This window comes from Heloderma suspectum, chromosome 2 (assembly GCF_057233095.1).
Source record: "Heloderma suspectum isolate Gila_16-S chromosome 2, 16-S_ref, whole genome shotgun sequence".
Taxonomy (NCBI): Eukaryota; Metazoa; Chordata; class Lepidosauria; order Squamata; family Helodermatidae; genus Heloderma; species Heloderma suspectum.
The window spans coordinates 125,913,018-125,926,858 of NC_139459.1; the positions used below are offsets into that span (position 1 = coordinate 125,913,018).

Below are 13,841 nucleotides of genomic sequence, written 5' to 3' on the forward strand. Positions count from 1 at the left end.
ATTTATGTAGCCTATCACGGCTATATGGAAGAAGCAAATGGCAGCCGCAGACGCAGCCGTCATTCGCAATGCAGCACGGATGGCAGCAGGTAGGTGCTCCATTCCAGGCCCATTTTGCGGGGCGGGGGGGTGGGGGGCTTCGTTCTGCCACGGATTTTGGAGGGCTGAATGCACTGGCGTTCGGCCTTACCGAGATCCGTGGTGGAATTCTCTGACATCCCTAGTTGCACCTCACAAAGGCTGGGAAGAATGTGTTTGGTCACAGCATGAAAAACTTCATCAGGAGGGCTTTAAACTGAATCTTATGGGAAAGGGAGATGTAAAGTTGGGGGTAACAATGGATGAAGGCTCATGCACCACAACGGAGAGAACAGCTCTAATAGCGCCCAATCATAGTCTTCACAAACATGTAAGAAGAAAGCCAGACTATGAAGCACATGGTCTTCGATGTCTATATACCAATGCCCAGAGTATGGGAAACAAACAGAATGAACTTGAACTCTTAAAACAAGAGGGAAATTATGACTTGATAGGTGTAACTGAGATTTGGTGGGATGACTCTCATGACTGGAATACAGCAATTGAAGGATATAACTTGTTCAAAAAGAACAGGAGGAACAGAAAGGGAGGTGGGGTCATACTATTCTATGATTCTATTATTCTGTTTTAGAGCTGCGGGTAACCCAGCCCAAACATTTGGATGCCACTGTGTATCTGCCATCATGTGCACACCCTTTATTCAAATATTCAAAACCCTCATTAGTCTCTCAAATTTATTTAATTGAGCATATTGAGAATATGTAATAGCATCCCAGATTAAAATTAACTGCTAAAATACTGCTACAATTGCGGGGGGAAACACTCCTAACTCAACCTAGCTGTTATAGCCATAGGACCCCACCAGAGCAGGGCTTGTCCCACTGAGTCAATTATAAAAATACACCCATATGTAGAAATACTCAGAAGGGGGAAATGAATTTCCAGAATGTCTTCAAAACTCAGGCTGCAATCCTATGAAACCCTATTGAACTGAATTGGGTGTAATCTACAGCAACCTTCCCCAACCTGATGCCCTCCAGAAGTTTTAGACTACAAATCCCAGCATTCCTGACTATTGGCGATGCTGGTTGGTGCTGGTGGGAGTTCGTGAAAAACATCTGGAGGGTGCCAGGGAAGGCCGATCTATAGGATCACACTGACATTGTAACAGGTTGGTCCACAACATCATACGTCCATTGGATTCCTTTCAGGGATTCTTTTGACTGATCTCCCAGGGCTCTTTCAAATGATCAAGCATTCTAGGCACCAATAGTTTTTCCAACCTGTATTCTGGTAAATCAGGGCATTCCTCAGAAGCGTATACTAAGTGAGAAGATCAGTAATAGCTTTCCCTAAAAGTCAACTTGCCCACCATCACCAGATCAGTTTTAAATCACATTGTGAGTTCACATGAGGCAATTATTCCCCAGGACCTGTATGTGACCCAGAATTCTTTGCAACATGCAGGCAGAGTCAGTGCCAAATGTGTAAGAATTCCTTGGCAGACAAGGCAATCTGGAAAGGGTTCTCTGAAGGTTAAAAGTCTGAAAATCATGGCTATACATCTCAGTAAATACATCTGTATACATCTACAGCCTTTGCCACTCTACATGTCTAGACTTTCATGCTAACCCAAATCTCATTTGTCAGTAGTGCTGGGCCAAGGTATTTGCTACAGGGATTTTTGTAAATGTGGATAGAGGGATGTCATAATCTTTGGGGATGGGCCAATTCCTAACAACATTTTTTGTAGGGGAGGGTACTTTTAAAGAAGAGGTGGATGAAGGTTCCTGTCCCCCTTTCCTCCATCTCTTTTTTGTAAAGAAAAAAAAAGAAAGGACCCCCCCACACCTTGTCTTAAAGACAAGGCCACTCCCATGAAAATTCTTAGAATTCATCCACCTCTGAAAGTTGTTGTTAAATATCCACTTTCATTTTCACAGGAGAAATGCCTCCATGAAAGGGTGTGTGTGTAGGTATTTGACCCAACTTTATTTGGGAGACTCCAGCTATATATTTTGCTACATTTTAAAGACATTTTTATGCTGACAGGTGTTTAATTTGCTCAGAAATGGATGATCTCTTATTGTTTTTATGTACTGTTTTATCTGCTGTCCCATCTGTTTTTCTTTTGTAAGAAAATTTAATGAGATTGTTAGTTGTCTTGGACACATTTTCAAAAACAGGATGGTGGGACAGAAATGCCCTTATAAACAAAGAAACAAAATAACTCATATTTCTGAAGCTTTGTGTTCTCCCCTAAGTGTTTTTCTCAATTTAATTACTATGCTTGGGGCTACGAAGCTATTATGTGGGTGGATAATTCCCCTAGTGTACTAGTGGCTAACTTTTTTTTTTGGACAGAGTGCCTGGGGCTGAGCCAAGCATTCTTTGGAAAGAAGCTTTGTCCAAAATTTGGGAGCTCTGGGGCTTATTCACATGGAGCTTTTATCCTGCTATTGAGATGGCTCTGTCATGGAAGTGTGCGGGCTCTTTAGATGAAGCCATTACCCTTCAGGGTGTCTCCCGCCATTTTCCCCAGCCTATCCTGTGTTTTCCCCAAATGCAAAAATGTGGTATTTTTTCCAGCGCACAGAACAGGAGTGCCATAACCTCCTCATGAAATTCTCCAATAGCAGAAGAAACTGGCTTTGGAGATTTGTTTTCAGTTGTTGGGGGCACGGTCAGGATGACAAAGGCATTGAGAATGAGCTGCGGGGCGTGTCCTGAGCAGGGTTGCATGGACGGAGACTGAAAAGATTTGACAGGCACAAGGGCTTGTGCTCTCTCTGGGCCGATCTACATTTACGGGTTTTTTTCCGCTTCCAATGAGGTTTCACCGCCCGTCTTTCACACTACGCAGTATCCGCCTCGAACTGGAACCGGAATTTCCTGCTACCATCCTCCCGCTTTCAATACCCTAATATCCCAGTATTTCCTCTTAATGTGCTCTGATTTTCCGCCTTTGCTACCGTATCTGGTCGTAGTCCCCTCCCCGGCCTGTCCATATACGGTGGTGTTTGTATTTCCCTCCTGTCCAATCACAGCTCTCAACGGCCCCATGTCATCTTCCGGCTACTGATCGCATAGCTTCCTCAGCAGTCCTCGTTTCCTCAGCAACAAGCAAAGGGCTGGATGTGTGTGCGCTTGTCTGATCTCGGAAGCTAAGCAGGGTCAGCCCTGGTCAGTAGTTGGATGGACGACCGTGGAGCCTTGGAATCAGGCTTCCTGCATTGAGCAGGGGGTTGTTCTATCCCTTCAAATGAGATTAAGTTTTACCCCCTCCTATCCCCCGCTCCGGACTTTTGTTTTTTAATTAAGGCGTTATCTTCGAAGAATCGTGGCTTCTCCGCAATGTTTTTTTTCTCTAATTCAGGTTCGAAGATTCAAAGATGTGAAGCTCACTGGAGTCCGTGGCAGAATTCTTTGACATCCCTACCGAGATCAGACAAGCGTGCGCAAGGAAACAGCAGGAAAACAGCAGGAAAACAACACAGCGCTCGAGTGTGAATCGAGCTCGTGCATTCGATGAAGCACCGCAACGGCGAAAATGGGTGAGTGTGGATAGTCACGTTTTAATGTAAGAGCGTTTAACCTGACGGGACACTGAATTCATCGCGATGGCGGGCGCAATGTAGATCAGCCCTCCCTTCCTTGCAAGGAGGGGAGGGTGCATGGTTTGAGGGCGGCTCCTGCCTCTGCTCAAGTCTTGCTGAGGAAGGAAAAATCTGCGCCCAGCCCTCCCCCCGCTGGCGATTTTCCCCTTTGCTTCAAGGCACCCCCCCCTGCCAAACTGCCCAAATCCTGGCCGCAGGGCAGCGCACCGCACTGCCTGCTCGGCGACAGCAGCACCAGATGGCATCAAAGAAGTGCATTGCTCTCAAACCACATGTCTGCCATGTAAAGGTCTGAGCACATTTCTTGATTGGAGGGAGAAGAGGGTAAAATGCCTCCCTGCAATGAAGGGAGACAGATCTGATCCCCCACCCCACCAAGCTCACAAGCAACATCCTTTGTTGATTCAGAGCACCCCATTAAGTTCAATGGGGCTTACTCCCAAGTAAGTGCGCTGAGGGTTGCAGACTTATACCGTGTCAGTCCCCATCTACCAGTAACATGCAAGGGGAGGGAAAGGGGCAGGAACCAGGGAGGAATTATCACTATACCCTGAATGGCATCACCACCCCTGTGAGAAGGAAAGAAAAAAAAATAACCTGACGGGGACAGCCATCTAAAGAAAACGACCCAGTCCTGCAATGATACCGGATGGGGAAAGAACCGGCATTGATGTGGAATTCTCCACCCGTGTGATGGAGCTCCTGGTGTGCGTGTGTGTGTGTGTGTGTGTTGGGGGTGGTGGTTCCCTGGCTTACTATTTTTGCTACTATTGCTCTTTTGAGGTCTTGGCTCTCTCCAAAATCTCAGCAGCCGGCAGTCACAATTTTTCAGCTTCCTGGGATTCCCTAGAGTGAAAGCAATTGACTTCATGGTAATCTGATGTCACAAGGCCTCATCATGAAGCCAAGTGGAGTGAAGACAATGTTTCCTGCCCTCCCATTGGGGAATTCTGGGAGGAAAAAAAAATGGCAGCCATGAGCAGCTGACTTTTCAAAGAACTGTGTTGCCAGCACTGGTGAGTTTGCCCACTCACCAGTCAAGTCCTAAGTCTTATACAGTGTGCACTGTAGCAAATATTTTGTCTCTAAGTCAGCTGGGTGAACAGTGCTGAGCTGAAGAAACTAAGAGGAATGTAGGCCTGACTCTGTGCTATTGCCAGCACCAGGGGTCCACCTACTCTTGCCTAGGCATACCACAAACATGCACAATGATTTGGCTACCTATTCCTGAGAGCTGGGGGGCTGAATCTCTTTCAGCCTGAGGGCCAAATTCTATTTCGGAAAAGCACTCGGGGGCCGCATTCCAGTGACTGGCAGGGCGAAAGACAAAGGGGGTGCCCCCCCCAATAACAGCATCTTTTAGCTTAAAGCTCTTAATGCCAGTAACTAAGCCTTAGGGGTGGCATTTCAGCCTTTCAGAATGGTGAAAAAACTGTGCAGAATCTGGAAGTCACCAAACGATCAGTGCTCAGGGGCAATGGAAACTACCTTGTGATGTGGGGAAGCGTGCACGGGGTTCTGGGGAACATCAGAGGAACAGACTGGGACTCCAGGCTTGAGGTTCAGCACCCTTGCCCTAGAGTGTGGTGGGGTGGCAAGGTCTTAGCCCAAACAAGGCTTATGTGCCCTTTTACTATTGATCAAAATATTCAAAGTGATGTCCGAAGATTGAACAAGGCACAGGGAAACACCATGACAGTGAGCGAAATCAAGCTGAAAACTGTTGTTCGGACCAGAGAAGCAGGCCTCACTCAGAAGCTCTTATACTGGACAGGCCTCACCACATGACGTGCTTTGACCAATGAAGTGTTTAGATTATAGGGTGGCTATGTGTACTAATTTACAAGGGACAGTCCTCCATTTGCAGGGCTGTCAGAGGACTGTTCTCAAATTGAAGGCATTCTGGATGTGAAGGGCTACCCAGTCCACATTGAGTTTAAAGATAAAGAACTGTAAGCAGGGACATCACCAGGGGCCTTGAAGTTGCCCATCTACAGTTAGCCCATCTATTGAACCACAGCTGACTGAGCAGGCCCACAGGTTCACCTGGTCACAGTCTTCTCCACTACGGTGAGATGCATCATATTTGAATTTAAATTCATGATTTCTAAATCTGCGCCAATACCTGCCACATGTGCACATGCACATTTTATGCAAATCGGGGTCCTCTTTTGTCCTCTTTTTTGTTGATGTGTAAGCAGCCACCCTCCTTCAGAAGGCAACTGCAGAGTTTGGCAGGTCTTTGTCATTTCCCTCCTTTAACCACATCTCAGTAAGAGTGCACAGGCTGAACCCCTCCCTGACATTCCTCAGGACCCAGGTTCAGGATCGTTTTTGTCCTGGAAATGAGAATAACTTTGAGGAGGCAGCCTTGGTGCAGCCAAGGAAGCTAAGCAAAATGTGAAGAGGAAGAGAGACAATTTGCCAGCATTCTCCAGTGCAACATGATTTGCTTTGCATCTGGAGACGCACACCTCCACTTCACGGTTTGTGTTTATGCCGCGGCAAACACCCCAGCTACCACATAAAGCACAAAACATCTCTCAGCCGGTGATGTGACTTGGCAAATGTCCATTAAAGTTAAAGCAGCGGTGCCAAATTAGATCTGCAGCAGATCTGACCTAATGATATTCCCTTCCTCATTTCCCCTAAATGATGCCCACATTCATGGTTATAACTAGCAATGTGTGCACAAATCCATCCTTTTGTATATGCTCACGTGGTTGGTGGGAATCTACTGCACCGAGACGGCCAGACAAAAGAATTTCATAGACAGCTATAAGCCAGCCTGCTTGGCAAGAACCAAAACACAACAACAAGCAAGGCACCCAGCTTGCAACGTAACATGCAAATAAGCAACCAAGATGTAAGTTATCGTCTCAGCCATAGAGCAGGGGCTTGTGTGCCCTTGTATTTTGCATTAGGAAGTGGAAGCCAGAAAGAAAGAAAAAATCTCCTGGGTCTCACAGTAGTCTGAGAAAAATGGCAAATCCTGTTGTACCACCACAGAAATGCAATCATGTGAGCTCCTGATAACACAGGAGTCAATATATGTCACCAGGAGACCTATGGTGACAGTGAGAGAGCATTTGCTTAGTCTGTAATCAATTACTCCAACTTAAATGCATTACACCTACTTTAAAAAGCAAAAAACAAAGTAGCAACAACAAAGGCAGCCAGTAAATACAGAATATGGTATGAAAAATGGAAATTTAGAGATACAGGATAACAACTCCCTTTGCAAGACTACCTGAACTCTGGCCTTTGCAAGGGACATCTAGTGTCATGTACTAGCTAAGCTAATACCAAGTGTAGTGTGCAAAGGCTGAACTATGGAGCATTAAGTCTTTGGTTTGATTATTGTTCCTGTCATAAACTCCCTAAGTGGCCTTGGGCAAGTCAGTCTCACCCCCCATATCTGAAACATGGAGATAATATGGACCTACCTTACAAGATTGTTGTAAAGACTGGAGTGGGGCTATGTATGTAAGAACTTTGAACAGCTATACACATGCTAAGTATTACATCATTCTACAGAAGTCCAGAAAGAGCTCAGAATGTGGTAAAATCTCTGCTTGTCTTTATTTTTAAGCAAGCAAGTTTCTAGCCCTTATGACTACAGAGATATATCTAAACGTATTGGAGAATGTCTGTTGAAATCTCACAAGGCTGAGAAATCGGCAAATGAAGCTGGAGACAGGCAGTCATTTTCAGGGAGCTGAAGGTGGTTTGAAAGAGGAATTGTTATCTGTGGGATGTATCCCACCTTCACTTGTGGTTTAGTAGATTTTTTTATTGTGACAAAACACTGATATCAGTGGGACAAGAGAGGAGTGTGTACACCGCAGGAGTTGATGACTTTCTCAAGCTACCTTCAACACCGTTTAAGACTCCTAGTGGTCAAGGACAGATTTACAATGCGCTGTATAGCACCTTGGCCCAATCCATGGCAAGCTGTGTGGATAGCATCATGATGTAGTTTAGTCACTAGGCGGCAGTAGACTTTTGTCCTCGGTAGAGTCAGAAGTTTCCTGTTGCTGTTCTGTTCTTGTTTGAGAGCGACAATAAGGGCGCAGTCCTAGGGGATAGGCGTCCGCCTCCGACCTCAGAGGCGACCGCCTATCCAATGTAGGACAGGAGAAGCACAGAGGGGATCGTTCCTTCCGTGCTTCTCCTGCCCTGCATTTGTGGCTAAACAGCCAATTTCAGCTGTCTAGCGGTGGGAAGGTAAAGTGGGGGAGGAGGCTGCCGGACAACACATAGATTGTGTTGTATCGGCATTTCCGCCTTCCCCACCCCGGAATGCCCCATTTTGGCTGCTCCGCGCTCCTCTTCTGGGCGGGGAGAGTGGGGCTGTTCCACGCTGCCTGTGAGGCAGCACAGAAGGGGGGGAAGGTCGGTTCTCCAGGAACTGACCTCGGAGTGCAGGCTCCGAGGTCAGTTCCTGGAAAAACAGATATCCTATGGCTGTCTAGCTGCTGACTAGCGGCCATAGGATTTCTCCCTAAACTAGCTTCCTGACTGGTGTGTCCTCTAAGCCTGCCATGACACAAGCAGAACCAGTACAACCCTTTCCATAACCAGTAAAATAGCCAAACCTGAAGAATGAATGCTGAAAAAGGCAAGTGTGAAAATATTCCTAATTTCCATGATTCATGCAGGTAATGTAATTTGGCATCCCTTGATGCAGAATGTGGATTGCTTTAGGTCAACATTAATATTTTTTAGCCCAGAATACAAACAGCTTTGATTATCTTCTACATACATTAAGACATATCCCATATAAGCTTTGCACAAGCCTCTTGCTCTCTTTGTATGTGTATGTGACACCTATTCATTCATTTATTTACACTTCGACCCTACGTTTCCTTGGGGAAGCTCACAGCAGTTTGCGTGGTGCTCCCAGGAAGTCTCCCGCCCAGACACTGGGCAGGCTGAAACTCGCTTAGCTTTCAACAAGATCACTGTATCAAACTCCCATATCAGGATCAGTTTGTTTTCAATAGAAAGGTGTCCACAGAGGTATATACTGGAGCATGTGTGTGTAAGTAAACACAGGAAGCTCCCCTTTATTGAGTCAGTCAGACTATCTGTCTGCTCTAGCAACAGACCTCCAAGGTCTTGGGCAGAAATCTTTCTTATCACCCGCCAATGGATCCTTTGAACTGGCAATGCCAGCAATCGAATCCAGGACCTTCTGCATGCAAAGGAGCTGGGGCCCCTCCCCAAGGTGTAACTGATGTTCAGGAAAACCTGGATTGGTGAGGTCCAGGTAAGCAAGGCATGTTGGTACGTACAAACTGATACATATGCCACTATATACTACACAGCATGCAATGTTTTCAACCCCTAATCTACGTATATAAACACAGATTAGACTGCTGTCTAATCTGCATAGTACTGAATGGATATTTTAGTTCAATAGGTATGCAAGATTATGCTCAGAAACACACACCAACACACACACATAACATAGAGATTAAATGCTATGGTAATAAGAGACAGAAAAGCCTAAGCAACTGTGTAGCCAGGGGAGAGAGAGAAAAATACCCATTTAAGCAATGCAGCAAACACACCCAAATCCCCATCCATTGCATTTCATGGGGATGGAATGGATAATAAAATTTGCAGCAATACCGATGCATGCTATATATGCCCCCCTGTTGCCAACCTTGATTCAGCTCCCTCCTTTCCAGCAACATGCTACTGTAACTGAGAATCACACACACAGAAGAGAGACCCAAGAAGGATCTGATTAGCTGGAAGATACAGGCTCCAGCAGGGCAGGCTGCCTCATGTCGGAGCAGGTTCTTTCCAGCTCTCCAATGTGTGATCTGCATGTCTAATAACAAACAGCTCTGGTCAATCCACCCTCCTCAGCCCTTACCTTGAAATGCTGCAGTTGAAGTATCTGGTCCTCCAGCTGTTGTCTCTTTCCTTCTATTTCTGTCTGCCTTTTCCTTTTTTCCTTGGTAAAGGGTGAAAAAAAACAGAGAAGAGAAATTGCCTGTCAGGGAGATAGAGAGGCTGGAAGGAGCAAGGATGTTCAGATTTTTATTTTTATTTTTCAAAAGGGATACACAAACCAAGCCCTTCTGTACCGAAGCCACCAGATCAATCTGCGCCAGCGTTTCACCTGCCTCACCGTCTGAGGGTATGCAAACAGCGGCTTCATGAAAATAATATGTCAGCTAAGGACTAGCCACTTGTTCACAGAGGAGGAAAAGGACTGGCCTCCTATCTCTCCCTCTCTCTTTCTCAGACTCGGCTATGGGAACAGCAGCTGAGAGCAGAGTCCCCCCCCCAGGGGGGGGGCAGGAAACGGCAGGCACAGAACCTAACAACCAAATTTAAAGGGACAAACCTAATTCTGTGCATCTCTTCTAAACTACAAAGGGTGGTTCTGAACTGAGCAAACAAGTGCCCAGGAAGCTGCCAGCAAAAGTGTATGATTATGTAAGAGGTAAAACAGAGGTAGGAGCAAGATGAGTTTACAGAACTCAGACCTACTGCCAATTGAGAGATTATCTATGGACCCCGCCCCACTGCCCAAGTAAAGTCTCACTGATTTTCCTATCCTACCCAGAATGTCCAGCACATTTATTTATTGATTTATTTACAATGATTTTTAGGCCGCCTTTCAGGGTAGAACCTTTTTCCTTTTTTACTTTCCTGCTATTCTCTATTCAGTCCAAGGGGATTCCTGTGTTTTGGGTATGCTAGTCTACAAGGTTCAGTGTGAACAGGGTTATCAAGTTGAGGAGCATGTAAAAACCCTCTTCCCAAAGCCAGCCATTTCGGTTATGTGAGCAACGGCACTCGCCTCTGAACACTGCAGACAGAGGGAGTGATCACCCATGCATCTAGAATACCTGGTTAGAAAGGAAAGCTTCTTCGGCAATACTAGCAACATCCTGTCTATTGGACAGGACTAGAATCTAGGAAGGTTTTCTTCTTAGACATGCACAGCTGTAATTTCATTTATTTATTTATTAAATTTATTAATCGCCCATCTGGCTGGTCACCCATGACGTCCCATGAGAGCTTGTGAACAGTGGATCTCTCCTTTGTGGTCTGCACAAATATTCAAGATCTGACTCGGATCTTCTGATTCCCCGGAGGCAGTACAAGGGGTTCCCTGTCTCTTGCTCAGGTGCTGGGATGTATGACTCCTGTGCCGAGGGAGCAACAACTGTCAGTAGTGTTGCTTCACAGCAAGGAAGAGACTTTATGCAGGGCCATCACAGAGGTCTTTTTGTTTCAGGGCACAACAAGCAGCCCCACACACCACTATTCCAAGGGGAGGCCTATATCTCCTGCCACTGGTACAGCTATCCACCTGCTAGGAGCTATGGCGAGGGAGTTTCAGAATAATGTTTGTCCTGACTGCTTTCTTAGTTCGCTTACTTAGTTCTACCCGCATTGATACATGGTGCTTTGGATAAGACCAGCTTTGGGCTTTATGGGGAGAGGCTTCAGAAGTTGCAGGAAAGGCTGCATAAGCCTCGTAGGAAGCAATCCCACTGCCCCTAGACATTGTGTGAGGGGCCATAGAATAGTGGGGATCCCCTCCTCTAAGATCAGAGATTGAGCTCTGTCCTAGGAAGGGGGAGTTGGAGATTCCCCTCCACCCCCTTGCAGCTGACATGGAAAGAACTGTGCTGGCTGACCTCCGAGTTCAGAAAATCAACCTTGGAGAGGGGGAAAAGGGGGCATTCTGGTGAGTGGGGGAGGGGAGGAGACTGGACAGACCAGGATATGAGTTATCCCAAGCCTCCTCCAGCCTCCTTCCCTCCCCCCTGAAGCGCTGTTGCTAGACAGACAAAAAAGCCCATCTAGTAAAAACTGCAGGGCAGGAGGACGGGGAGGCAAATATTGCCTCCGCTCCTCCTCCCACCCTGCACTGGATGATTGGAAGCCTCCAAGTTTGGGGGCTTCCAGCCATTGAGGGCACAATCTATAGGATTGCACCCTTACAATTTCTTTCCAAAAGATAAGTTGAGTAGGGAGCAGCGGTGTAGCGATAAATTTTCAAGTGCAGGAGCTCATCATGACCACCTCCACAACAATATCAAGGAGAATCTATCGTCACACCCCCTGGAGAGTATATATGTGTATACACACACATACATACACATACATACACATACACATACATACACACACACACACACACACACACACACACATACACACCCCTTCTCTATTATTTATACTCAAATGGACACAACATTCTGGTTTAAAACTCCATCACAGAACACAGACATTCAAAAACAAACAAACCATTAATGAGATCTCACAATTACATTTACAGGTCATGACTACAGTCCACTGCATAGTTACCTAGGAGTAAGCTCAACTTAACTCAGTTGAACTGGTTCAACTTGTAAAACACAAGGAGCGTTAACAAAAGATCTTCAATTAACTGAAATGTAGCCACTTAGCTTTTGATTAGAAAGGCAAACAATGCTGCAAAGAGGTGTTGCCCTATATGCTGCTAGTGTGAGGTAGGAACCACATAAAAAAGGGGGAAAGTATCTAGTCCCTGCTTGATTATTTTCCTCATTCTAACTTCGTATCTACAAATCTGTCAAAAACAATAGTAAAACTTGAAAGCCTCGTCATTACCTCATTCACTTGCCAGAACAAGGCGGGTCCGTCAATTGCATTGGCACTCAGGCGAGATGATGTGATATCCAGGCTGGATTCCTGTAATTCTCTCTGCGTTGCGCTTAGGGATGTCAGAGAATTCCGCCACGGACCCCCAGAATCCATGGCAGAACGGCCTTCCCCCCACCCGCCACCCTGTGGAATCCCCCTGGGATGGAGCGTACCTGGCGGTGGATGCGGCAGCGGATGTGGCTGTGGCAGCTAGTCTCCCGGCCACTGCCGGGCTGCTGCGGCCACAAATGGCGGCCGTCGTAGCGGCCGCCATTTGCGCGGCTGCCTTTCTTCGTGATAGGCTATGTAAATACTTATGTAGCTTATCATGGCAAAGAGCAGGAGCGCAAATGGCGGCCACTACGCCATTGGTGTCCCTGCTCTTTGCCGTAATAGGCTACATAAGTATTTACGTAGCCTATCACGAAGAAAGGCAGCCACGCAAATGGCATAGTGGCCACCATTTGCGGCTGCAGCAGCCCGGCCACGGCCGGAATTCCGGCTGTGCCAGCAGCTCTCCGGAGTCGCCACAGAGTGGAGCCAGCTGGGGAGGATTCCAGGGGGAGGAACGAAGCGCCTCCCCCCCACCGCGGATGCCCCGGAACACAGCAAGGTAAGTGTTTTGTACATCCCTAACTGGGCTGTCTTTACAGATGATTCTGAAATTTCATCTGGCCCAAAATGCACCTGCTCAGTTACTGCAGGTGCTAGGCGGTCAGATCATGTGGCACTCATATTGTACTAGCTGCATTGACTGCCAGTGTGTTTCTGGGTCCAATTTAAAGTGCTGGTATTGGCCTTTAAAGCCCGAAACATTTTGGGTCCAGGATACTTGAAGGCTTTCACCCACACCAACCTACCTGCACTCAGAAATCAAGACCAAAGGCTCTGCTTGTATGCCCACCTGTCAAAACAATTAGGCATGAGGGACAGAGGATAGAGCCTTCTCATTAGTGGCCCCTCATTTGATATATACCAGGCCACATCATTACAGGCTTTCAAGAGGGTGTTAAAAGATTTTGAGTCAGGACTCCATTGGGTGCCATTGTGTCTATGTGATCTGGTTTTAATCTGGTTTTGGTCATAACATCCAAAGCTGCTCAGTAGGGGTGCACGAAAGTCACTTACCTGGTCTCGCAGCTTGCTTCGCGGTGGGGGGGAGGCGCTTCGCTGCTCCCCCCGAAGTTCAGGCCGGGGGGGGAGGCTTCCCTCCTCGCCCGGCCGAAATTCAGGCCGGGGGGGAGGCTTCCCACCTCGCCCGGCCGAAATTCAGGCCGGGGAGGAGGCGGCTCGCCTCGCCCGGCCGCGAAATAAAAAATAAAAAAAAAACAAAAACGCCCCCGTGATAGGCTACGTGATGATTTACGTAGCCTATCACAGCTAGATCTGCAAAGTCAGCCATGATAGGCTACGTTAATCGTCACGTAGCCTATCACGGGTGACTTAAAAAAAAAAAAGCGTGTACGCAAATGGCGGCCCCCATAGGGAGCCGCCATTCGCGTTCCTTATTTGGTCGCTGTAGTC

At 46.9% G+C, this 13,841-nt stretch overlaps 1 protein-coding gene across 1 annotated transcript in view; it reads right to left on the reverse strand.

Annotated features, from left to right (window-relative positions):
* Positions 1 to 13,841, reverse strand: part of PALM2AKAP2 (PALM2 and AKAP2 fusion) — a 315,866-nt gene that overhangs the window by 248,994 nt on the left and 53,031 nt on the right. Inside the window, exon 2 of the mRNA XM_084834726.1 lies at positions 9,544 to 9,624. Within this exon, the coding sequence (XP_084690852.1) occupies positions 9,544 to 9,624 (81 nt within the window). The remainder of the gene's footprint in view (positions 1 to 9,543; positions 9,625 to 13,841) is intronic.